Source organism: Chenopodium album, chromosome 22 (assembly GCF_948465745.1).
Source record: "Chenopodium album chromosome 22, dcCheAlbu1.1, whole genome shotgun sequence".
NCBI lineage: Eukaryota > Viridiplantae > Streptophyta > Magnoliopsida > Caryophyllales > Amaranthaceae > Chenopodium > Chenopodium album.
Window position 1 is genome coordinate 37,901,251 of NC_137855.1, and position 25,921 is coordinate 37,927,171.

Consider the following 25,921-nt stretch of genomic DNA (forward strand, 5'->3'; position numbering starts at 1 on the left):
ATACGTAGTACATCATACTGGTTTTCATGAAAAATACATGGACAAAATTAATTAATTAAAATTAAATTATTGGAAACAGTAAAATCATTAATAGATGGTTGAGACTTTTGGAATCCAATTAAATTTGAAATTTAAATTTGAAATTTTCAGAAATTGGTATTAAAATTTAAATGAAAATTTAGATATTCCACCAAAAAAAATTCCATTTTAACCAATATAATTAATGGTGTACAAATTTTTTTGTAAACTTAGTGTACCCCAAATTGCTCCCCATAATGTCAATATGTTAGTTCTCAAGTTTTCACGAAGTTGGACCGTAATCCGTATTCGTAACAAATACTTTATGCAACAAACCAATGAAAGTGAGAGAACAACTAACAACACCCAATGATTATCCGCCACGTAATGTTCTTACAACTCTTTTCCCTTTTTATAAAAATAAAAACTAACTTCGCTCGTTATATCGCCAGAAAACAGTTCGCACCAGAAAAACTTCAAATGCTGATGAATTTGACGAGTTTATGAAAAGAATTGTTAAAAAAAATCCCAGTAATTATTACTCGTATTGTTTAATTTTAACTTCTGGGGTTCATGCAGTTATAATCAAAGGTCTAGACACTGATCATTTGGCGCAAAAATAAAATCGACGATGATAGATTGGTCGAAGCAGCTCAAATCCGCCTTTGGGGCTTCTTTCATATGGCTCATTTGTTTGATCTACTTTACCCAGGTTAATATTTTCTATGATTTTCATCATTTTATTCTGGGTTGATTATTTTTTTGGGAAATTTGATTGTTATTTTAACTGGGTATGAATGTATGATGACATTTTAGTTTTAAGAAATGGGGTATGGTTTTATTTTATTTATTTATTTATTTTTTATATTGTTGTTAAATTTAGATATATCTGGGGTAAAGTTGCGATTATGTGGTTCTGGGTTTGTGTTTTAGACTTAGGATTGATAATGTTCATTGTTATTGCTACTTGATTATTAAAGTTGCCAATTTATAGGAAAAGTCGTTGTGATTTAATGATTTTGGCTTGAAGTAGTATGTAGTTGGAGTTGTGAAGTGACATACTTATATTAAGATCATAGTAGATGGCTTATCTACTATAGTTGGCCTATTTGAATTGGTTAAAGTTAAGCAAATCACAGTTAAATCGGCCAATCTTGAGATGGGGTAGAAGAATATATTTTTAATGATTTAGAAAGTATAGGGGTTCAGGAGGTAGAGAGATTCCCACTTCAATTCCCAATTTCCCATGCAACCGCCGTGTTTCTAAAAAATTACCATGGTGGATGTTGTTGGTGGATGGTGGTACTTTTAAATTTTGATGGGAATGTTTGGTTGCTTTTAGATGGGATCAAGACTAGTGGAGATGCATATTCATAGCCTTGTAGGAATATGTATGAAATTGTTTTGAGTCTTGTAGAAGAATTTTGGTTGGTACTTCAATTTAGCATGCTACAATGTTATGTTATTCCATAGCATGTAGAGGGTGGGATGTAATGTTTACAAATGGATACAGTGACTTGTAAACTTAATCATCCTTTGATACTTATGTTCTCACAAAAGTAGTTGCTGGGGTGATAGCTTCTAATATTCTTCTGAAATGAATTAGATTAGACCTTAGGTGATTCCAATATATAGGACTCAACATTTTATGCTTGACTTGGTGACACATTGATGCTTTGGAAGGGCGAGAAATTAGCTGTGAACGGAGGACATTGGCACTGGTAGCTTTGATGTATCAACTATGAAGTGTTGAAGGATTTCAATGATTTGAAAATTTTGATAAGGTTTTAGATGTTTAGTGAGTCATCATAGGGCTTGGTGCATATGTAAGTGTGGCTTGTGGTATATGTCCATTTTTTTTAATCTAGAAACTAATAAAGCTTAGATAGGCTACCCAAATGGGCAAGCTTGTAGTATATGTAAGTCGGTATTGGATTTTACAACCAAGAGAGATGTTGTCATTGGCGTGAGGGTGAAGATGTTGAAGAAAAAGTCATCCTAAGCCAGTTTAGAGGGTGATATTAGGAAATGCAAAAATGATTAATTAAGGCCAGCCCTTGTGTTTGCGAGCACTTAATCTTATTAAGCAGGTTCCTCACTTAATGTTAGTGATGATTAATATATTTTCCCAATTGTTTAATGGTTATAATGTCAATTAGGCCTCATATTTCTATTTGCTTGATAGTTGGCAGAGCTTTGATAATTATAAAAAAAATCTGTATGTATGTAAGGAGATAGTTACTGGGTGTTTGCTCCCTTCTACTAGTGTCCTTGTGGACATAGGTCTGTTGAGATACATATCCCTTTAATTTTCAAGTGTTTTTCACTCTGTCCTTTTATTGTTGCCGTAGCTAGCTCCGCAACACCAGCAATTAGTTGTTAATAACAATATTGAGGCGGTCAAATCCTTTCTTAGTCTGCTCTTGTATGTTGGTTCAGAAGACGACATGAATTTTTTTCACTAATACCAGTTATTGAATAAAGCATGAGCAGATATTTTTTAAAACTTTCTGCTGGTGAGTGTAACCTTTTTGTGAGGGGTACATATTTCTTCTAGGATGATGCCAGTAAACAATTTACACTAATTGCTGATATCTGATGTTTTATTTTGCAGTAGACTTATTTAAAGGTGATATAATGTATATATTTTCTCTCCTTAAGAGTGCAGTTAAGTTGCTTTTCGTTTTTGCTAAATTGATGGTTTTATCAGTTATCAACCTTTTACTCTTTGTATGTCTTCCACTTAGACACAAGAAAGAATGGTGAATTATGTTCTGACAGGAGTGTTCTTTTTAAGCATTGGAAAATAGAGGAAATACAAATTCCTCTTCCCGTTTGTCTGTTTATGTGATTTTGGTTTTCCCTTTTTTTTTTTATTATTATTTTTTTTTTATTTTTAAATTGTGTGTGTGGGTGTGGGGGGATCTTGTAATGTTGGGGCCTGGGACTTCTGCGGGAATGCTGCTGAATCATCTTTGTTGTTATTTATGATCGACTTTTGTCATGTTTCTAAATCCTACAGTTCCTGGTTTTTAAAATATGTCCTTGAAAATGTAAATGCAGGGTTTTAGATCCTTTGTGTGGACAGCAGCTTCTTATCATCTAAAGGACGATTTGAAGCTGTCTCCCTCAGCATCCCAGTTTGTAACTTCTGTAGCATTTTTTCCTTGGAGCATAAAACCATTATATGGGTATGATTTTATCATTCCTTCTAATAAGTATGCTACTCCTATAGAAACTGACTTTGTTGTACCTGTAATCCTGTATATTCCATTTCTACTTGTTTTAGACAAGCATAGAGTTGTTGGGCTGTTGGCATGTGTATATGCATGCTTAGTCAAAGTATACATGTTCATGTTTGCATAGTGTGCCAGGGGTTCCTTGTGCACAAGGTAATCCACGAGGGAATTGTCAATGCAAAACACTTACAATGATTTAATTTTTTTTTTTTTTTTAATTTTCCAAATAAAATGCTGTTTATAATTTAATCGTCCATTCATGCAAGTATTCCGTATGATGAATATGTAGTTTGATCCATATGAAGATTTTATGATGTTTCAGAAAATTTGTTGATAAAGTAAGGATTTTTTTTTGGCATGCCCTTGATTATGCATATTGTTGAAGTGTATCACCACATGTGAGTGTCCCACATTGGTTTAAGATGAGAGAGTTAATCACTTTATAAGGCTAAGGGGCTACTCCTCCTACTGCCATATGGTTTTGGGATGGAACCTCCTTGGACTTGTGAAGTGAATTCTCACTCTTGGTTTGCGGGTGTGGCCCAGGCTCGCGTTTAATATGATATCAGAGCCACGCCCACGGTTTGGGACCTTCAATGGCTTGAGTATATTGCCAGGCCCATGGTTTGGGACCTTTAATGGCATTAAGTATTCTGGGCCAAGTTAAATTGGATCAAGTGATCCTTGAGTAAAAAGGGACCTTACATGTGAGGGGGAGTGTTGAAGTGTATTACCACATGTAAGTGTCTCACATTGGTTTAAGATGAGAGAGTTAATCACTTTATAAGGCTAAGGGGCTACTCCTCCTATTGCCATATGGTTTTGGGATGGAACCTCCTTGGACTTGTGAAGTGAACTCTCACTCTTGTTTGCAGGTGTGGCCCAGGCCCGCGTTTAATACATATAATCAAGAAATTTAATTTTTCCATTAGTAAAGTAATAATTTAGCCTAATTTGATCAAGCAGATTTGGTATCAACTAGTAAATTCCCCAGTTGCTTCACATAATATCATTTGAGCATTCTGTAAAGTTGTTGTTTATGTTGCTGATGCTTGTGGTTGTTCTTATTTGCAGAATTATATCAGATTGTATACCCATAAGAGGGAGGAGAAGGACTCCTTACTTATTTATTTCGACTGTGCTTTCTCTAGTGCCATGGATTATCTTAGGCCTAAATACTTCACTGAGATCGTCCAAAGTGCCACTCATGATTTTTTTAACAGTACAGAATATAGGATCTGCTATGGCTGATGTTGTGGCTGATGCAATGATTGCGGAAGCTGTTAGGTTTGAGCGGTATGTATGTTAATGTCATTGTTTGCTCTAGTTGCATGAGCCAACCCAAATTTAGTTTAAACTCTTTAAAGTAAAGAGCTCTTGTAAGCATCATAATATTTCTCTATTGCTTGCCAGCTTGCTTCTCCCAGATGCAATAAAAACTTGTATGTATTAATGTTTTTTGTCTTAAATCATGTCTCACTTCAAATTTTTTTCATTGATAGGGCTGCATTTGCTGGAGATCTTCAGTCAATTTCTTGGATGTCCATGGCTTTGGGAGGAATCTTTGGGAGTTTATTGGGAGGATATGTACTGAGTAACTTGCATATAGATGCTATATTTCTGTTGTTTGCCATTCTTCCAGCTTTACAGCTTGTGTCCTGGGGTTTGGTTGAGGAGAGTGCTACAAATTCCAAAGAATTAAGTGAAGATATGAATTCAGCAAGCTTGCAAATGAGTAATGGTGATGATAATGCAGAAAATGTGGACCATTTAATGAATGGTTTCTCCAAAACTAGCACTTCAAGGAGAAAGAAGAGCCAAAAGAACAGAAAGAAAGCTTTTACGTCCAATAAATCTCAGAAACAGGTCAAGAATAAGTCGTTAGCATTACAATGGCTTTACTCATTGAAGGCAGCCTGTTACAGTTTATTTAATGCTTTTAGGCAGCCAATCATTTTGAGGTAAGGAAACTGCTTGGAGTAACAACACTATCCATAGCACTTTTAACAAGTTAAACATCATGTATTGAACTATTTTATAAGATAACCGTCAACAGGTTAATGACTTTGATTGTGTGGCTTAAAGATATTACCTTGATTTCTGGGATCTGAGTTGATATGGTTTGGCTCAGTTTTTTAGACAATTGGGTGAAATCTTGGCTTGATTGGGAACTTGGTTTATATAAGTTTGGTCAATCTTGTGTAAATTTACCAGTCCTTGCTTTCCATGGCATGTCTATATCGTTCTCAATTCTCAGAATGGCATGACCAGTAATCATCATTTGTAATGAACTGACTTAAAGGGGAGTTGCATAATAGGTAGTGCATTATAAGTTTGTTGGGATTAGCTTGGAGAGGACGCTAGCAGTGAGCTTGCTTTTATAAGGGAAGATGAGGGATAGGGGGTTATGTGGAATATTGTTAAGAGTGGAAACACTTAGGAGAGCTCCACCCCTCGAATGTTGGTTAGGTATAGAACAAGCCTCTTGAAAGCTTGTACTATCTTTCTTATTTTTGTAGTGTAATGCAAATTCCATCTTCTTCCTTTGAATTGCTGTTTAAACTTCCAGTTCTTAAGGTTTATTAGTCAAATTTCAATTTCATCTCTTTAGAATAATTTGTGTATGCTGGTGCATTACACCTTTTTTTTCCCAGTTTACCATAATGACTTGATCAGATCATATTTAGTGTCAGTACTTTAGTGCTCATGTGGAGTGACTAGAGTGAATCATGTTGATATCTTAATATCATTATGCATGATGTATGTGTTCAACCTCTAATCATTGTTTTCAACTGTAAGGGTAGACCCATGGCTTGGTTTTTCTTGGCGCACATTACCCTCCCCAACATCTCAACTGTCATGTTCTACTATCAGACTGAATCGTTGAACTTGGATGCATCCTTCCTGGGAAATGTACGAGTTGTGGGCTGGTTAGGCTTGATGCTTGGAACTTCCATTTACAATAAGTACTTGAAGAGAAAGAAGTTACAAAAAACACTTATGTAAGTAGTTTGTGAATATTATTAACTACATGCTTATTCTTGTTTATTGCACTCTTCCCTTTCTGTAGACATACTGACTGTTTGTGTGATATGTCTAATGCTCTGATTCTCAAAATGCTATGCAGGTGGGCCCAGATTGCATTGTCTTTGCTAATAGTCATAGACATGGTTCTAGTTTCTCGAGCAAATATTGCATATGGGATTTCAGATAAAATGCTGGTCTTATGGGGGACTGCAATTGCAGACGCAATCAACCAGTTCAAGTAAGCTTCTGTTTTTACTTGCATATTAGAACCTGCATTATCGTCTTTGCTATTTTACTCTACATCTTGGGTGACTCATTCCGTCATTGCATTATATATTGTATTTTGTGTTGTCTATCTTTAGTTTAATTCCTCCAGTCACTAGAGATCATATATAGTTACTGCTTGTCCCCATATTTTCCAATTGGGAGGGGAGAGATGCAGTCACATAGCCAGTCAATTGTAGTTGCATGGGACATTGTTATACTCATATTCCACTTTGAATATTTTACTTTTGATTACAGACTTTCTCCCATAGTTTTGCTGTCTGTTGCAGTCACATTGGACAACATTATACTCTGATTTCACTTTGAAATTCTTATTTTTGATTTTGGACTTTCTCTTGTAGGTTTTTTTTTTTTTTTTTTTTTTTTGGAAGGAACTTTCTCTTGTAGTTTTGCTTTCATGTGATGCTAAATATTTGTACTGCGTGTTTGTTGGGGAAAAAAAATACATTGTTATTTTTGCTCTGTTTCTTATCTAGTTTCATTTGTGGGGAAAACAATTCAGTTGAGATTGATGGAGTACTAGTTGTGTCAGTAATACCTATGCTTGTTTGTTAATTTAGTGATTTCTTTTCCTCTTTTTTACATCTTTAATTTAAATGTTATGAATCTTGTGATAATGACATAGTTTCATTTCTGATGTGAAAACAGGTTGATGCCATTTCTGATTTTATCAGGACAGCTGTGTCCTCCAGGCATTGAAGGGACTTTGTTTGCTCTCTTCATGTCAATTAACAACTTTGGATCCACTGTAGGCTCATTTGTAGGTGCTTGGTTGGCATCGATTTTGAACATTTCTTCAGGCTCTTTTGACAACCTACTTCTTGGCGTTGTTATACAGTTCTTTTGTTCTTTCATCCCCCTGGCTTTTCTCTTTCTGATACCTAAGGATGCCACAGGCTTATCCACATAGATAGGTTAACTTAGAAACTTAATATTCAATACAGGGTAGACATTCATCAATGTCTCTTAAATTTCATTCTCACTTGCCTTTTGTTATCTCCCTTTCCAAAGCTAGCACAGTACAAAACCGTTATTATTTAGATTGTTGAGAGATCACAATATACCAATATACCATAGAAAATGTAGAGTTGTAGTCTCATAACTCTGGCCTAGAGCTAGATTTTTATTCTTGGAAATTTTGTACAACGATTCGTTGTAAATTATTGAGGTTTAGCTATGAGAAGTTGCAGCCTGGCTGTTCTGCTTTTCACTGGAATTCTATTGATTGTTTTATCATTGTTCATGGACAAGTAAATTGTTCATCAGATGTAGCTGTAACTTCTTCATGCATAGTGTGATGCAAGTAATCACAGCATTATAGAAACTGATGCAGTTGCGATAATCTAAGCATTTTTCTTATAAATTATTTACGTATTTATTAGCTAGGATTAATTTGAATTAAATCCATATGAGCTCAAACTAAGATAAGTACCTGTTTATACTCCAATTGTGCTTCCTCTTAAAAATAAGACTTCAAACCATGTTAAGACACCAAGAATTTTGTGCATACACAGTCAAATGAAGCAAAGAGTAAGATTGTGATGAGACTAATGCTTGTTACAACGACATGGAAGAGGATTAAAGGCTTGATTTAGCGAAACCTTGGCGCTAGAGAGCTAGAGAATCACAATGCGGAGAAATTTCCTGCTTAATATCATTCATTGGGTCATTTACCGTAGTTTTTCACCTGAAATCCCTAAACTATCCATTACATTACTTAAATTACAATCGAATTTCATTGTTCCATGCATGGTTTACATCACACATAATACGAATGGATACTGAAACTGTGTATTTTTTTTTTTTAAAAAAAATAAAAAATCTACATAGCTTGATTTACATGTAAACACACATTAGAGCAACTCCAATGGTTGTAGCTAGGGACTTGCTTGCAATTTCAATAATTCCCTAACTACTAGCTTGACCATTGGAGCTAGAAAATTCAATTAGCTTGGCTAAGCAAATTAGCTTTGCCAAGCTAATTTGCTTGAGAATTAAACTTTCCAAAATAAAATGTTCATTGCACCAATTAAGCTATTTCCATGTATTTTCTATCCAACACCTACTACTAAGCTAATAGCTAGCCATTGGAGCAAAATGTAGCTAAAATGATAATTAGCTTAAAAGCTTATGTGGCATGGCAAGCTAATTTTCAAATTAGCTTGTCATTGGAGTTGCTCTTAAGAATATGTGATATTATATTTTTCAACTACTCTCTCCATCCCTTATTGACAAGTTTACTTTCTGGTTTCAAAATTATATACCTATTTATATTTTAAGAATATATTTTTTGACAATATTCCCTCATTTTTAATGAGTTGTCATCAATTTTCTTTTGTTTATTTTGTACTCCGTATATTTTGACATCATTTTCTCACTTTCTTTCTCTATCTTTTCAATAATTACCAACTACAGTACTTTTTATTTCTTTATGTCTCTCTTTAAACCCACATACACTTTGTATTTCCCGATCATAAGTTTTAAGGAATCTCTCAGTTCCTTAATTCCCGTGAAAAATGGGAAATAGGCATGTAAAATTATAAATAAGGGACATAAGGATTAAGGAGTACAACGGTACAACCTAAATGATGATAAATTATAATTACGCCTAAATTTGTAATTTTAATTCCTTCAAAAAAAAAACTATTTATTTATAATTACGAAAATGCCATTGCGAGTTTTTGTAAAACAAGAGGAGTCAAAAACGTTGTCGACTGTTTCCTCAAATTAATCATTCGTTGGCATCAAAATCAGACTGGTAAAACCGTAAAACCGGTAAACTGAACTCACACACACATTCTCTCTCCTCTTTCTCTTTCTCTTTCTCTCATCGGCGTAAGAGTGTGATATCTCGCCGGAAAAATGAGGCGGCGACCGGGAATCGGAGGTTTACAGTCATCTGCTGCTACTAGGGTTAGACCATCATTCAATTTTCTTCGATTAATTTTCACAACATCCAAAAAAAGAAATTGAAATATTAATTTTGAATAATATTGCAGAATCAATTTCGAGTGGTTGGAGAAAATATTGCTTCCATGAAAACCGATGTTATGAAGGAGCAATTATCCACTTTTCGCTCTCAGCTCGAGGATTTCGCCCGCAAACATAAGGTTTTTGGTTTTCTGTTTTTAATTAATTTTAGATATTCTTATTAATTTATTATAATTATTATTTTATCAACAATTTGTGGTATTGTTTGAATTTCTTTGATGTTCTTAGTAATTATTTTAGCAATAATTTATGGTATGATTTGAATTACATTTTGTTTTCCCCATTTCTTGATTTTTATCTTATTTGTTTCTGGAATTAGATGGAATTAATTGGAATAAATTGGGATTTTTAGCATTGAGTATAAATTTTGTAATTGTTTATGTGAAGATGAGTTATAAGATGAGCAGGGGAATAAGCTACCTGCAATTGACTTACTGGATTGTCTAGATACTGTATATAGCTTAAAATGTTATTCCTTCGAAATTTCGGACCCCATCAGAAAGGAAAGAAAGATGCTAGAAAGTATGACATGAAGGTAATTTTTGGAAAAGATGAGAAATTTTTTCGTTGTTTATGAGTTTTAGAATTATTATGATAGATAGAGAAGTGCCTTTAGCTGTCCCGACCTTTCCCGACTACTGCTTAGTTTGATGGGGCTCCAGCAAGCTAGGGTGTGGTATAATGCTGCAAGTGTGGTGGGGTGATTGAGAATGTGCAGGACCACTTCGATGAGTTGTTTCATGTCTTGAATGAACTGAAAGTACCCAAATTATTTGCGGTTATGCAAAAGATTTGAATGAATTCATCTACAACACCATTTGTTGATCTCCTATGTTTTCTAGGGAAAGGGATCAAGTTCTTGTTTCAGAAGCTTCCATTAATCTATAATCTCTTGGATTCAAATCTGATTTCTCGAGTCAGATGAAGTGACGTAGTATGATATGAAAATTTGACTGGATATACTTATACTAGATATTGATTTTTACTGAATAGTGAGGCAGATAAGCTAAGGCGCTAAGCATTGGAGTATATGATAGTTCATATGCGTGTGCGTGTATTGAGGGGGGTGGGGTCAGGGTGATGAGGGAAGGGCATGTTGGCCCCTCTCTTTAACATTCACTGTCATTGATTGACGAAAGACACTAGGAGTTTAGGACTACTGGGTACTTGGTCTTGACTCTTCAGGTTTAGTATACCACTAAGTTTGTACTTGGGACCTTGAACTATCAAAAATTGAATGCTAAAGGATCCTTCTAAAGTCTAAACAGTGCAAATTGGCATAAAACAGAGCTGATATTGTAATTTCATTTTCATTTGTGTGCAGAATGATATACGGAAAAACCCGACATTTAGAGCCCAATTTCATGAGATGTGCTCTAAAGTAGGGGTGGATCCTCTTGCCTCAAACAAGGGTTTCTGGGCTGAGCTTTTGGGGATTGGTGACTTTTATTATGAACTTGGTGAGTGTCATGCTATCTTAGCTCTTTTGTATGATTCATATGTCGACCATTCAATTTAATATATTTACTGTAGCTTTATCAATTATTATAGCTGCCTATGCTTTTGGTGTGATCATAATGTATTTTTGATCATGTCTAGTATTATCTGATACATCTATTTGTTGCCTAGAAAGGGGTGCAAATTGTTGAAATATGCTTGGCCACTAGATCGCTCAATGGAGGCTTGATAAACTTGCAGGAGCTATTAGACCTGCTACGTTTGAAACGGAAAAATGCCCGTGAACCTGTATCAGAAGATGACTGTTTACGTGCTATATCTAAGCTGAAGGTATTGAAAGTTGCTTATATAGCTAGAACTTGCCCTTTTGGTCAAAATGTGTAAATAAAATGCATACATGTACTTATGATATTGTGCAGCAAGTGCACATGGCTGTCGATGTGAGCTTCAACATTATTGTTTTTTTTACTTGATTGCACTTGTTATGGGAACTGTCCTAGCTAATGCAGCATGTATAATTAAAGTGGCTTTTATCAAAATTTGGTATTAATTTAAATAATTACTCATATGACTGTTGATTTGAGCATTCCATCCTGTCCTGATGAAGGACTTCAATTAACTTTAGTTATTTAAGGACTTCAATCTACTCGATTGTGCTTTCAATTTGTACATTTCTACTCATAATGCAGGGTGATTGCAATAGTCTTACATGTGTCATGCCCATTTTTAGGTTTTAGGTAGTGGGTTCGAGGTGATATCTGTTGGCAAGAAAAAGCTCATTCGGTCTGTTCCAACTGAGTTGAACAAGGATCACAATGAAATCTTGGAGCTTGCTCAGGTTTTTTTAATCGTCTTTTTCTTGCAAATTGCTTATTTTATACTATGTGTGATTTTATCGTTTAGTCTACAATCTACACTTATTACTCTAAAATTTCCTTTCGTTCATGTAATATTGTAAATATGTTGTGTGTGGATACTGATATCAAAAGCCTACCTATCAGAGATTTGCTTGTAGGACTGTATACCTGCTTGAAACTTGGAATTGTACTTTGATACTGCTAATTTGTTTCATGTGTATGAAATTATTTTCATGATATAGTCTATAATGGCAGTGTATAATTGACTCTGGGTATGGATTGATGGTTATCTTCCCCTGGGACCTACTTTAGAAACTGTGTTATCTCTAACTAATAAATAATATATTGAGAAGCCTGGAGTGAACAGTAGGAGATGGTGTATTTGAACAGACTGATTTTTTAATCAAATATAAAGTAGGCAGAAAGTGTGTACACTTCCTTGCTTAGAGAATATACATCAGAGCTTTTAGATTTTGAATTCATGGGTTCTTTTATACTAAGCAATAATGGAGACAAAGACGCAGGGAGGGTCTCTTCCACAAGGATCTCTGCCTGATATGTTTCTTATCTCTTGGAGTGTTGAGAACCATGAAATGGAAGGGAAAATGTTGGTGTCAATTTGAAGAGTCTTATCATTGTTAGAGTTCTTTCTGAGGAAAGGGAATGGAAGAAAGTTAGAAGAGCCAATTTGGAGATTCCTTGGCATTCTATGTGCTCTTAAAAAGACAAGATAGAATATCTCTTAATTTCCTGCCAACACATTCCAAAATCGCAATTCAGTGCATTTTAAGGATTTTGACATTTTCTTACCCATTTAAATCATCCTGCCATTTCTAGCTCAGTAGGTTAGATATGCAAATTTTTTATGCCTCACACTCTAATGGAGGCATGGAGCATATGATAATATCCTAGCTATGCCCAATGTGGTTCCAATAAATCAATAATAATCAAATTTGTATGATATAGGTGTTAATTTACAGACTGGCTTTCTTCCACAAGTTTTAAGTATAAAATCATGGTCTTGTATTATGATTGATTGCAGTCTGTCTGGGGTTTTTATTTTGACTTCTGACTGTTCCGAGCCTTCTTGTGAAGAAACAACGTAAGACTAGTTTGCAAGAGCTAGAGAGGAAGGGAAGAGGAGAATGTAAAATATTGATGGGGTATTTCATTTATGGCCAGATTGGCTACTTAATTCACTGTATTTAAATTTATTGTGCTCAGTTGTTTGGAGCGATAAATGGTACTCAATTACTCATCAGATGCATTATTAGAGTTCAAATGAGGAAGTTTGAAGAAAGTCAGGAGAAAAAAAAAAATCTCGCAGTTTATTTGACATCAAATATCATAGAAAGAGACTTTCTATGGACATATATGAACCAACTCATTAGGGGAAAAAAAAAACAAAATCTCTTTTTTGGGAAGTAAAACAGGATTGTGGAATAAAAACTCCCCTTAATATTTTTTTATTTTGTTTACTCAGGGCTTATAAAGCTAAGATGTTGGTTACTGCAAACTAAATAAGAATTAATGATTATAATTGATTTGGATCTTAGAAGGTATTACAGCTATGGTCCTATACAGTGAGACACATTGTTCTTAGCAGTGTTGAAATGGAAAAATTAAACATTTAAACTTACCTATCACCCATTCACTGGAGAAAGTGTTCATAGTTTTGTAGAATGATGTTCTATAAGACTGCTGGACCACTGATATATCTATATTTTTGCTTAGATTTTTGATAAGTAAAATAAATATGGAAAAGGAATTAATGTTGGCCTAGGAAATTTTGCTTTCGGCAATGTCCTACCCTTGCTTCTCCACATTGTTTTGATTTCCAAATTACTCCCATGTGATGTATACTTGCAATTATCAGCATGCACTCTTTCAAAGCTTGGTGATAGGTTGACTAGATTTGTATCTAGAGACTTGAATGTTTCTCTTTATCAGTCTCCCATAGATTTGGCTAACTTGATCTGGTTTTGTCTACCTGTTTGAATTTAGTCCTCACTTCTACCATAGGCTTGAGCTCTATCACCTTGTAGGGAAACCTGACTCAGAAGTACATACAGCCTCATTCCTTTCCTATTCGTTCAATTGGTAACTGATATGAATTGATATGCCTTTTCCCTCTTAGACTGCTGATTGATAACGAGCTCTACAATATAATAGTCAAGGTTGCAAATGTCTAGTGTGGATACATCTGGTGATGAATTGACCATAGAATGAACTATGGTTGACTTCATAAACTCATATTGTTCCTTTTTCAAAAAATTCTGAAGCTGTAGCTGTAGTGCTGTACTTTTGAGTATTTGACAAACAAAATTTCAGTCAGAGAACCTGGATCTTAAGTTGTTAGAATCTTTTTAATTTTAAATGGTTCTTTTTCGTGGTGCTGTAATGCTGTATTATTGGTAGGGTGGATGTATTTCTCAGGATTCATAATCTCAATTGTGTGAAATCCTTATATCCTTTTTATTTGGCCATATCATGTTAGAAGAAAAAAACCTGACCTGTCATTAACATTTTAACGGAGAGATACACTCTTTATTTATGCTCTAATCTGCCCTTTTTTGTGTGTGTGTGTGTGTGTGCGGGGGGGGGGGGGGGGGGGGGGGAGTGGGATGTTAAAGGGAGAAATGAGATTTATTAGGTGCTATGACAGCACTAAAAGAAGTACTTAAAAAGTATGCTATCTTATGTGTTTCTTCCAAGGGCACTAATTACCTTTTTGGTGGTTAAATGCAACTTCTACAAAAACAAAAGACTCTTTATTCTGGTGTTATTATCTATTGATTCACGCACTTATTGTGTTTGTTTATCGTTGGATAATTCATCTCCCAACAATGTTCTTTCTGGAATATGTTATACTTAACTCAGCCCAGAGACCCCAGGGGAAGCTAAAAAATTTCCCTTTTTCCCTGTGTCTCATAAAAATTGTTAAAGAAGAAAATTACAAGGCATGTGTAAGACTAGCTAGTTCATCACCTGGTCTTGCCTGGTTCCTGGGGTGGGCCAGTCTGAATTGCAAATCCTGTTTCAAAACCCATAAATTAATTGTGGTCATTATTAAAGTTATTACATTGTCTACGCCCATAAATGCTGCTAGCTAGCCAACCAACAAGAAATTTGATTCACAAACCATGATACAAGCTCTCAAACTATTATCTGGACTCCGAGATTGGTTTTGAAGTTCATGAGAAGGGTAACTACACTAAATCATCAGTTGTCATAGCCTCTTCTATTTTAGAATGACACTTTACTTATCTTCAAAGTGATAATAGCTTCTGCATTGAATTTGCTGGTAGAGCCTTCTTAGTTGCTTCTCCCTTACAAAATCCTTAAGTTTATATTATATTGCAGATTATGCCTGCACTAATTGTCGTACCTAGAGATAATATTTTACGTAGTATTTATTTTCTCTTATGATTCCAAGTCTCCACTATTTTCTGGTATGCTCAATCCATCCCTGTCATCAATCAGTTTGGGGAATCTTGTGCTTTTTAGTATTTTTACTGGTCCTTCTTTGGCTTCTGTTCATGCTGCCTCCTGTTGTTAAGGTGGATAGATCTAGCATCATTAAGATTCTACTTTGAAGAGGTGTAGATTAACAGTTCTAAAATATTAACTTGAGCTGAAAACATTATATCCTGTTATCATCCTATTTCATTGCTGTGGAGGTTTGTGTTTGTTTTTCGTTTTATACTTTCTAGGTTACATATATCTTAACACTGTTCTGAACTTACGTTTGCATATTCTTCCTAGTTCGGATTTAGAAACTTCTTGATAAATAGTTGCATCTTCATATGCCTTAAAGAATAAAAAGGCAGTGGATAGATAAAGCATATGAATGGTGGTCATTTTATGTGTTAGTTTCAGGTAGCTGATGCAAGTCTTACAATCATGTAAAAGTTGTCAAACTGAGATGGCTGAACGCTTCATCTCATCTGAAAAGCTGTGCTCATATAAATTTTATGTATTATCTAAATGACTGATCAATTTGTATTGTATATCACTTTTAGGCTCAAGGTTATGTGACCGTAGAGGAGGTAGAAAGGCGACTTTCTTGGTCAGCAGGGCGTGCAACTGATGCTCTTGATACATTGTTAGAGGCAAGTCTTTATTCTTTGCCTTCTGATCTCAGTTTTACTTAAGTTACAAAACTTTCAGCTGGTGCTTAGGGAATTGTGTTTGTGATTGCAGGAAGGTCTTGCAATGATTGATGACGGCCACAAAGATGGCAAACGACGATACTGGTTTCTTTGTGTGTCTTCCATCTCCGCTGTTGTGGAAGCGGATACTATCGCAATGTGATCTCTCAGTATATTTCAAGGGGAGCACAACATCAACATGGATAATAGCCGTCATAAAACATGACTGGGGCAGCCTTCTACAGTTCCACTTATTGGACCCTAACTTTATAACATCAACTCCTTTTTGATGTGAATGTAAAATTTGTGGTATGCTCAACTCTAAAGTGAACGTGGTTGTCTCCATTAAGGATTGTGGTCTTTTAACGATGTTACGGCTGACATTATAGATGACCCAGTCCTAAAGCCATCGTACCATCTTGTTCGCCTTTCAACAATGTAGCAACAGGAGTTAGTATTGCCTTTTCTGGGCCTCCATATACACTACATAATACTTCATACTTCGTATAAATCTATAAAAGTCAGACCTTTGTCATCTTACTTCTTTCTCACAAGACCATGTCTTTTCTTCCATTGTTTATGCATTAAAATTGTCACAATCTAGTAAAAAATGGCATGTATGTATACAGCAGATTAAAAGTGCTTAAATTGGAGGAATCTCATATTTTGTGCAAAAACTCTCTTGTACATTTCCCAAGACAACTTTTAAAGGGGTTAATTACAGTGGTAAGAGGCAAATTAAGAAGATTATTAATCACCGCCATCCCACTACATGAATAGCGACAGCCACCCTCTCACCACCAATACCAACAACACCCACCCATCCACCCTACCTGCCAGAAACTCACCCACCACCCATCCTTTTACCAAAAGCTCACCCTAAACCAGCCACACAGCCACCAAACTGCCAAAATTGATCCAACATTCACCCCACTCGAAGTGCATAATTGAATGTGGTGGGATACTGGAATGGTTGGGGGTTTCATGAGGAACTTAGTTGGAAGATCTAGTATTCCAATCTTGGCTGGACTTGTTGATAATTAAAGATACTAGTATTATTATTGATGAAGGATTAGCATTAGCATATGTGTCTATAAGAATTGGAGCAATTAATAAAATAATACTTTTTATATATATATTTTTTCATTTACAAATATTTGCTCATTTACCTAGACTTGACATGATGAACGGATTCGTGATCCGAAATCGACCCGAAATCCAAAATTTTTCCGACTTTACCCATACTCGACCTGAAGTGGGATTGACTCGATATTTGACGTTGGCCCGATAACCGAAATGATCGACCCAAAGTGACTTGACCCGATTTTAACTCGAATTAAAGATCTGATACCCAAAGTGACCCAAACTAAAATTACCTTATTCCTAAAATGACCCAAACCAAAATAACCTAAGTAAGCTGATAACCAAATGACCAAACTGATTTAAGCTCGAATTACTTAACCCAAACAGACCCAAATCTTGTACAAAGTAATAATAATGACAAAAATATCAATGATGTACTGACAAATAACAATTATATTTACGACTTCAACTAACAATTATATTTCCTCAAAAAAAGTAGTAATATTTATAACAAAATAACAATAATAAATTTGCAAATATTGAATTTGAGTCGAACATAACCTGTGTTTCGATTAGAAAATTAACTCAATCCGAATTGACCCGGCCCAAAATATATCTGACCCAATTATTGACCTGAAATTGACACGAAACCAAAAATAATCCGACCCAGCCCGATTATTGCAGTTTGTCAGGTCTAGTTATACGGCTTATACCGAATTCTATATACTTACGGATTGTATAATACGGAGTAATTAGTGCAGTAAAACTCCTTCATATTTTGATCTCCCCCTAATAATTCAAATTTCTCTGTCTTTCTATCTTTCTCTGCAACGTGGGAACTACCCATTGGCATTGGTAGGACCCTTTCTTTCTCTCCCTTCCAGAATCATCATCAATCATCATCTTCTTCCACTCTTTCTTGCTGTTGTTTGCTGGTGTCAAAAATGGCGACTTTGGCACTCAATTTACTAGGGTCAGTTGGATTCACACGCCCTGTGTTCGTGTCGAGTTGGTGGGACGAGATCAACGAGTCAACTCTGTGGCAAGATGGCATCTTTTTAACCCTTTGTGCTATCTATGCCATCGTTTCTGCTGTTGCCCTTGTAATCTTTCCTCTTGTTCAATTTTCTGCCAATTCTACTTATTTTAGTTGATCAAGTTTACTTCTTTTACTTTTAATTAGTAGGTCTTGCTATAATTTGATGTTATTAGCTAAAGCTTAATCCTTTGACTTTAATTGAGTTTTGGGAATCTGGGTTTTTGTTGATTAACTTGCTCAGATGATTGTATTTTGAAATTGAGCTGAATTTAGGTTTAGTCATGGTTTAATTTGACTTTAATTAGCTAATTCCAATGCTTTGACTTTGATCAAATTCGGTTTGATTGGAAATTTGTTGATTAAATTGATACTAATGTTGAAAACTTATTTGGGTTTGGTTGAATTTGATGATGAGCAGATTCAACTTATAAGGATTGAAATGAGAGTGCCTGAATATGGTTGGACAACGCAGAAGGTTTTCCATTTGATGAATTTTATTGTCAATGGAGGTGATTGTCTTTTGCTTGCTTATAGTATTTCTTGCCTTTTATGTAATTACTTGGTGTTAAGATTGGGAAGTTGCTTGTTGCAGTGCGTGCTGTGATTTTCGGGTTTCACATGTTTGTATTCACTTTGAAGCCCAAGGTGAGCAGTCCTTTCGGTTATTCTTATTCTTCATGAAGTTATATTTGAGCCTTTATTGTTAAATCCTGTGTATTTAGAGTCCAAAACAACATAATACAACAATGTTGCCAAGTGAAATTCTCACTGATTTAATATAATGTGTACATTAGAATGCTTAATGGAGTTCGTATCCAAGGGAAGTGTCGTACTTCGAGTATTATGTAGCTTTATATGTGTTATTTTGATGATTTAGTAACCTTTGAAGCTCTCTCCAGTGACTGATTTGACCACGATGTTGGTTTGCCTTTGTTAATCAGAGTATTACAAACATTGTCATCATTTAGTGCACATCACAAAGATAGTATTACATACACTAAAACAGCCCTAAAGCTGGAATGTTCAAGATTTTGGAAGTTTAAGCTGTTACTGTCTGTCTTTTGGACCCTGAGAATCAACATGCTTAAGCATATTCCCAAGAATAGCAGTGCTTTGATTTATCACAAACGACATTGTGTGTGGAAAGTTGTTATGTTTGGTCATTATATTCATTCCTTTACATCCTGATGCTGATATATTACTTTGTTGATATAAATGTGTGATGTTGCTCATGATAATATTCTTATGTTATGCTTTACACAGGTCTTAACATCAGTGTTATTGGACTTCCCCGGGCTGTTATTCTTTACGACATACACACTGTTGGTTCTTTTCTGGGCTGAGATATATTATCAGGCAAGTGTGGAGGTGTTCTGATCTATTTTCTGTACCACTCTGATGCATTTTCTTGTTAAAACAATCTTTTTTGCTCAATGAGTTGTGTATGGGGTATATTTTTGCTTGTTTTTTTTGTTATGTTTGTGTAGGACATCAGCACTACTGAAATGATTATTGTGAACATGAAACAACTGAATTGCATTACTGAACCATACTTTTACGATGTAAATTATGTTATTTCACATAATTTCAGTGTCCGGTTTACTGATATTGTGTATTTTTGCATAATCCTTTATCTTGCTCATACAATTATTTGAGGGCTAGTTCTAATAATTTAATGTATTCTTCAATCATAATGCTTATGCATGTTTGCCTGATTTTGAAATTCTGAATCTTTAACAGGCTAAAAGTCTTTCAACAAATAAGCTCAGGGCCTGGTATATTGCAGTTAATTGTATAGTCTATGCTACACAGGTCAGTCTTCTTTATCCTCTTAGTAGATCTTGTGAGAGCGGGTCAGAGCCCCTTGGGAGAGGGGGTGACTTGGTACTTTGTATAATCAGTCTTACCACTTTATAAATAATGTATCTATTTTATATTATCTGTTTTACTTACCAGCTTATTTCTTATTCCACGCTATTTATTACTTTATGTCCAATGCGGTACTATGTGTCATGTCAAGATGTCAAGGTTCAAACTTCAAAGTATCAAAAGATAACAAATACAACAATCACCAAATGTTTGTTTGTGTGTGTGTGTGTGTAACCTTGAAAATCAAGAATTATGAAATGGTATGAGTGTTCAGGATTGAAAGCATGTATACTTCTCTAGCTATATATGAATACGTAAAACCAGCCAGTTAAGGTTTCTAGAAGTTGAAACAAACATTACAGGAGTGTGAACTAAATTAGAATATCTTTCAGTTTTTAAAGCCTTCATGTCTCAGCATAATGAAAAATGACTTTGATTGTATCATACCTATACCTTTCTCTAAGTGTTGTAGATTAGTTAACTGTATAGTGCATGCATTCTTGAAGCAGAACAAATAGGGCTATGGGGAAGTAACAAGATTTATGAACCACGAAGGAGGCCCTTGCATTCCTGTTGTTACCTCAGATAGAAAGGCCAATGTTATCTATTTTGTGTCCTATTAATCCCCTTTCCTTGCCCTCAATTGAAGCCTCAGAAAGGCACAAGGGCAAGGATGATAGGAAACTTTTGAATTTTGATGATCCTAACCCTGTATGGACTTCATATATGTTTTCACTTGTTAAGTCATGAACACTGCTTACTCATTTGAATAATAAGTATAATTCTCCCTTATTACATTTTTGTATAAGTTGGAACTACGAAGTATTTAATAAGGTCAAACATCTTGGCAAATCATGGGTTTGGAAATGATAAGTGATATATGCGCTTACGGTGGGAGAGATTGGCACTGAGGCAGGTGCTCTTATGTATGTTGAATAATCTTGCAGGGGCAGGGAAAATAGGGTGATCATGCTGATCAGTATTTGAACTGTTTTACATATACCTTTTACACTCTTATTAATTCTGCAATGCACTGAGTGAATCTGGCATGACAGGCTTTAATCTGGATATACATATGGATACATGATAGCAGTTTTTCGGAAACCATTGGACAAATATTTATCGCAGGTTTGTTGTGCAGCTTAATGTTTTACAACACTTTGCTTTCTGTTTATCTTATCCGTTGTGGATTGTTAATTTATCATAACACTATTTTTTCTCTCTGCAGTGGTGTCCTTTATTGCAGCACTTGGTTTCCTGTCGTACGGGGGAAGGTAGACATTAATCTTCATTTATATTTGTGTGCATAAGCATAAAGTAAAATCTAGAGAATTATAATTCTTGTTGCTTGGTTTCATAGGTTATTTAACATGTTGCGGCGCTTCCCAATTGAATCAAAGGGGCGAAGAAAGAAACTTCATGAGGTTTTTTTCCTATCCCAATGACAACATTTTGCACAAGACATATTGCTTGTACGAGGGTAGATTAATTGAAAAACATCTTTCCGCTGTGTTTTATATATCTATTTTGTAGCTTCAACTAAAACAATCATTACAAACTTTTGAAAACTAAAGCACAACTTTACTACCCAAACTAAATGATAGTTGAAATTCGAGAATTGGAGTTTGAGGGTGTAGAACTGTAGATATGCCACGAGGAAATATTGATTGTACGGTTCGTGTTGTATAGTGTGCCTGTGAACGATCAAGATGTATCAGTGGAATAGATGATCAAGTTAGTGCCAACATTCTGACTAAAACATATTATTGCAGGTTGGATCAGTTACAGCAATATGCTTCACCTGCTTTCTCATTCGCTGTGTTATGGTAAGCCTGGATCTCGGCCATCTGAATCATATGGGCATGTTTAGCTTTTCTGTTGTTTCTGATGTTATGGTTCAATTATTGATGAGATCATATGTTTGATGCCATGACCCTATCTTCTGTTTTTGCCTTTCACCTGTTTCTTCACCATATGCTAGTATGATCTAATGTGTTGAACTTGTCACGAGTATTCAGAATTAGTTGTCACATGCTTTACCTGCTTGACAATGTTCTCATTACATTAAAAAATGGTTACAGGTTGTAGTATCTGCCTTTGATTCTGACGCATCTCTTGAAGTCTTGGATCATCCAGTTTTGGATCTCATATACTACACGGTATATTTTATTATCTATTTTTGAACATATCTACATCTATGATCTGAACACAACATATTTATTTCTTACTTATATTGGAATATTAGGTCGTTGAGATACTACCTTCCGCACTTGTCCTCTATATTCTGCGAAAGCTTCCTCCAACAAGAGCATCTGGTCAGTATCACCAAATCCAGTGAGCTTAAATTATTGCCATTTTTAGAATCTTGTGCGATTCATTGGCCTAGGATTGAGCTGTCTTTTGGATCGGAGATATCATCTGAATGCCCAATGTACTGTCTGTGCTGCCTGACAAGGAGTATATCCTCGTACTCGCCCCATCTGTGTGCATGCATCTAGTTTGCAGTTTTTTTGTGCCATATTGGTTAGAACTAGTTCAGGTGTCTCTATCTGGGGCATGGTGTTACTTCATTTATTTGTACTAAACTACTATTAGATCTTAAAAAGGTCCCAAATTGTATAAAGTTCCATTCAATTTTGATACAGAAATCTAGTCATGTACTGTGTGTTTCTCTGTCGAAATCACCACCTTAAAATAAGCAACGCTCAAATGCCAACTGCTGCTTCTCTTTATTTTGCCATTCAATCACATGGCTCTTCAACTATGAAAAACTTGTTCTGATTTCGGCGTCTTCCATCTAGTTGCATCTTTGGTGTTTCTATACCACCTACAAAATAATGAGTCGTATTGAAAATTTACAAAGATTGAAGTTAAGACTTCTAAGATGAGCATTGACATGAAAATTATCTTACAAATTACATAAAAATCCATCAATAATATCACAATTAACTACCTATGCTGTTTTGGCCTGGATTATCAGGCCATGATTATCATTAATACTCAGGTTGTATAATTTTGTATTAGATTAACCTAACAACTATGGCACAGTGGTAGTGTGGGCCAACAATGAATTATAAGTTTATAACCAATAAGTCTATTGTGCACCCATGGACCACTGGTGATTGTTCAGATTTTTTTACCAAATGTTTAAAAGTATGGGCATGGTATAGTGTTCGTATTTTTTTTACTAAATGTTCAAATTTTGCAATTGTCTAGTTTTTTTTTTTTTTTTTTTTTTTTTTTTTTTTTTTTTTTTTTTTTTTTAATGTTCAAAAAAAAAAAAAAAATAGGCGTGATACATTGCGATTGTTCATATGTTTTTACTAAATGTTCAAAATTTGCGATGTTTGGATTATTTAACTAAATGTCCAAATTTTCAATTGTTCAGATCTTTTTACTGAATTTTCAGATATATTACGATTGTTCAATGTTCAAAATTTTCGAAGTTCAGATTTTTTTAAATAAAAGTTCAAAATTTGCAATTGTTCATATTATGTTTACTAAATGTTTAAACGAATCAGGTAATCGGTCATAATAGATTACGAATTGAAATTGATCGAATTAACTTTAACATGTTCAATTGATATTAGAACAATGATTTCATCCACAATTCATATCAAAATCAGAAAATACATACAATTTAATACAAATTAATGAGAACAATCAAATTATTGAAAACTATAAAAACAATCAAATAATCAATCATAATTGATCACGAATTGAAATCAATCATAATCGATTACAAATTGAAATCGATCAAACAATTTCAATTGATATTAAAATAATGATTTCATCCTCAAATTCTTCTCAAAATCAAAAATAAATTAATATTGATCACAATGAATTCATAATAACAAACCTGGATTGATATCTTCGGGATTTTGAACTAGTTCCATCACGTTAAATGTAGAATTTTAATGGAAAAAATAAATGGGATAAAACATCAAAGAACAGAGGAGAGAGAAAATAAGAATTTGAAAAAAAAAGAATGAAGTAAAATCAAGAAAGAAATAAAAAAAATGGATTAGATTAAAAAAAAAAAAAAAAGAGAGACGACATTGTGATTATGAAAGACAAGTAAAGATGGCAGGAAGAAGAAGAAGAAGAAGAAGAATGAAGTTGCGTTTTATTCATATAAGGGTGAGTTTTAGTAAGGGTCTAGCTATTTTAGATGGACTAGGGTCCGTAGAAGAATTTGTAAATCATAACCAGCCCACTTGATCCACACCATGGGCTAGACTACAAATGGTGAACCAGACTTAAGTCCGATTTCAGAATGATATCGCAAAGTTCACACTTGATAATAAAATAAAAAAAGTAATACCTCCATTTAACAATGGATACAACCCTTACAAGTATACAAAGATACACAAAAATATATAATTTTCATACATATATAAAAAAGTGTAGTCAAAGTTAATAGATGAATGATGTACAAAGTCAAAATATTGCATTTATTGTGAAACAAATGTAGTACTCCTTCATCCCTTGATAACATTCCTGCTTTCCTTTTTCGGTGTCTCAAAATTACAATTCAACTTTTCCTATTTAGTAATTGAATTTTTACCAAATATCCCCAAATTATCCCTAAATAGTTGTGATGTGGCATTACTTTAATTATTTTTCTGTTTTGCAATTAATGGTTGCCACTACTAGAAAAAGGCCCATTTCCGACGGAATTTTTCCGTCGAAAACACCTTGAAATCCGTCGGAAAAGGTGTTTCCGACGGAATTCCGTCGGAAAAGGTTGTCGGAAATGCCTTCGTAGGAAATACCACCTTTTCCGACGAAAATTCCGTCGGAAACACTATTCCGACGGAAATTCCGACGGAATTTTCCGTCGAAACACAATTTCTGGTACCTGCGAATTCCGTCGGAAATTTCTGACGAAATTGGAAATTCCGTCGGAAACTATTTTCGGGAATTAAAAAAAATCCGCCGTGCCACCACCGGCACGGCGTATCACCACCTCCAACCACCCAAAAAGGCCTGTCAACCCCAACCAAACCAACCTTCTCAAACCCTAACCCTAACCCACTGCCACCACCGCCACTACAGACCACCACCACCGCCACCAGAACCACCAAATTTAAAAAAAAAACTTTAAAATTAAAACATAAAACCACCAACGAACCACCACAACCACCCTAACCTATCCACAACACTAATCAAAACCCTATCCTCACCCATACCCAGATCCACCCACCTAAACACCCTAACCCAGACCCGACCGAACCCGACCCCACCTAAGCCCAGATCTCACAGCCACTACAAACCACCACCACCACCGAAATCCATATGTAAAAAAAAAAAAATCGAAAAAAAAAAATCATAAATTAAAACATAAAACATACCTTAAATTGATATATGCTTCGAATTTCACCACGGAAACGGTTTAATAAGGCCAAATTCGTCCATGAAAAGTCTAGATCTAGGCTTTTCATGGCCGAATTTGGCCTAAAAAACCTTTCAAGTAGTTAACCTTTGTTGTTGTTGATGTCGGTGGTTAGTTGCTGTTGATGTCGTTGGTGTGTTGTTGATGACGGTGGTGTGTTGTTGATGACGGTGGTGTTGTTGTTCGATCTTGTGGCGGCGGGTGGTAGTGTCGGTGGTGGAAAGAGAAAGGAGTGAGAAGGAGAACGAGAAGGAGCAGAGAAGAGAAGGAGGAGAAGAGAAGAGGGGACGAAGAAGAGGAAAGAGAAGGAGGAGCAGAGAAGATGAGAGAGAAACAGAGAAGGGGGAAATAAGAGAAAGGGAGGCGGAAATGAGGAGAAGGGGGAAATGAGGAGAAGGGGTGCATTTTAGGGTTAATCAGTTTTAAATTTTTTTAAAATTATTTTACGACGGAAATTTCCATCGGAAATTGTTATTTACGACGGAAAATTCCGTCGGAATGAACATTTA

The 25,921-nt window shown here is 35.1% G+C and overlaps 3 protein-coding genes across 3 annotated transcripts; all 3 read left to right on the forward strand.

Annotated features, from left to right (window-relative positions):
* Window positions 1-477: 477 nt before the first annotated feature.
* On the forward strand, window positions 478-7,772 carry LOC145605806 (putative folate-biopterin transporter 4). The gene is made up of 7 exons (XM_081661870.1): window positions 478-730; window positions 3,082-3,209; window positions 4,332-4,553; window positions 4,760-5,218; window positions 6,062-6,259; window positions 6,385-6,522; window positions 7,218-7,772. The coding sequence occupies exons 1-7, from the start codon at window positions 650-652 to the stop codon at window positions 7,477-7,479; spliced, it is 1,488 nt and encodes a 495-aa protein (XP_081517996.1). The 5' UTR covers window positions 478-649; the 3' UTR covers window positions 7,480-7,772.
* A 1,538-nt stretch (window positions 7,773-9,310) lies between these two features.
* On the forward strand, window positions 9,311-16,566 carry LOC145603497 (vacuolar protein sorting-associated protein 22 homolog 1-like). Its single transcript, XM_081659412.1, has 7 exons — window positions 9,311-9,482; window positions 9,569-9,679; window positions 10,885-11,020; window positions 11,194-11,348; window positions 11,749-11,856; window positions 15,898-15,987; window positions 16,079-16,566. Exons 1-7 carry the CDS (start codon window positions 9,432-9,434, stop codon window positions 16,187-16,189), a joined length of 762 nt encoding a protein of 253 aa, XP_081515538.1. The 5' UTR covers window positions 9,311-9,431; the 3' UTR covers window positions 16,190-16,566.
* A 1,333-nt stretch (window positions 16,567-17,899) lies between these two features.
* On the forward strand, window positions 17,900-22,673 carry LOC145603496 (tobamovirus multiplication protein 1-like). The gene is made up of 11 exons (XM_081659411.1): window positions 17,900-18,212; window positions 18,567-18,657; window positions 18,741-18,793; window positions 19,412-19,504; window positions 19,889-19,960; window positions 21,073-21,145; window positions 21,246-21,291; window positions 21,378-21,441; window positions 21,790-21,843; window positions 22,099-22,176; window positions 22,263-22,673. Exons 1-11 carry the CDS (start codon window positions 18,054-18,056, stop codon window positions 22,353-22,355), a joined length of 876 nt encoding a protein of 291 aa, XP_081515537.1. The 5' UTR covers window positions 17,900-18,053; the 3' UTR covers window positions 22,356-22,673.
* Window positions 22,674-25,921: the final 3,248 nt, after the last annotated feature.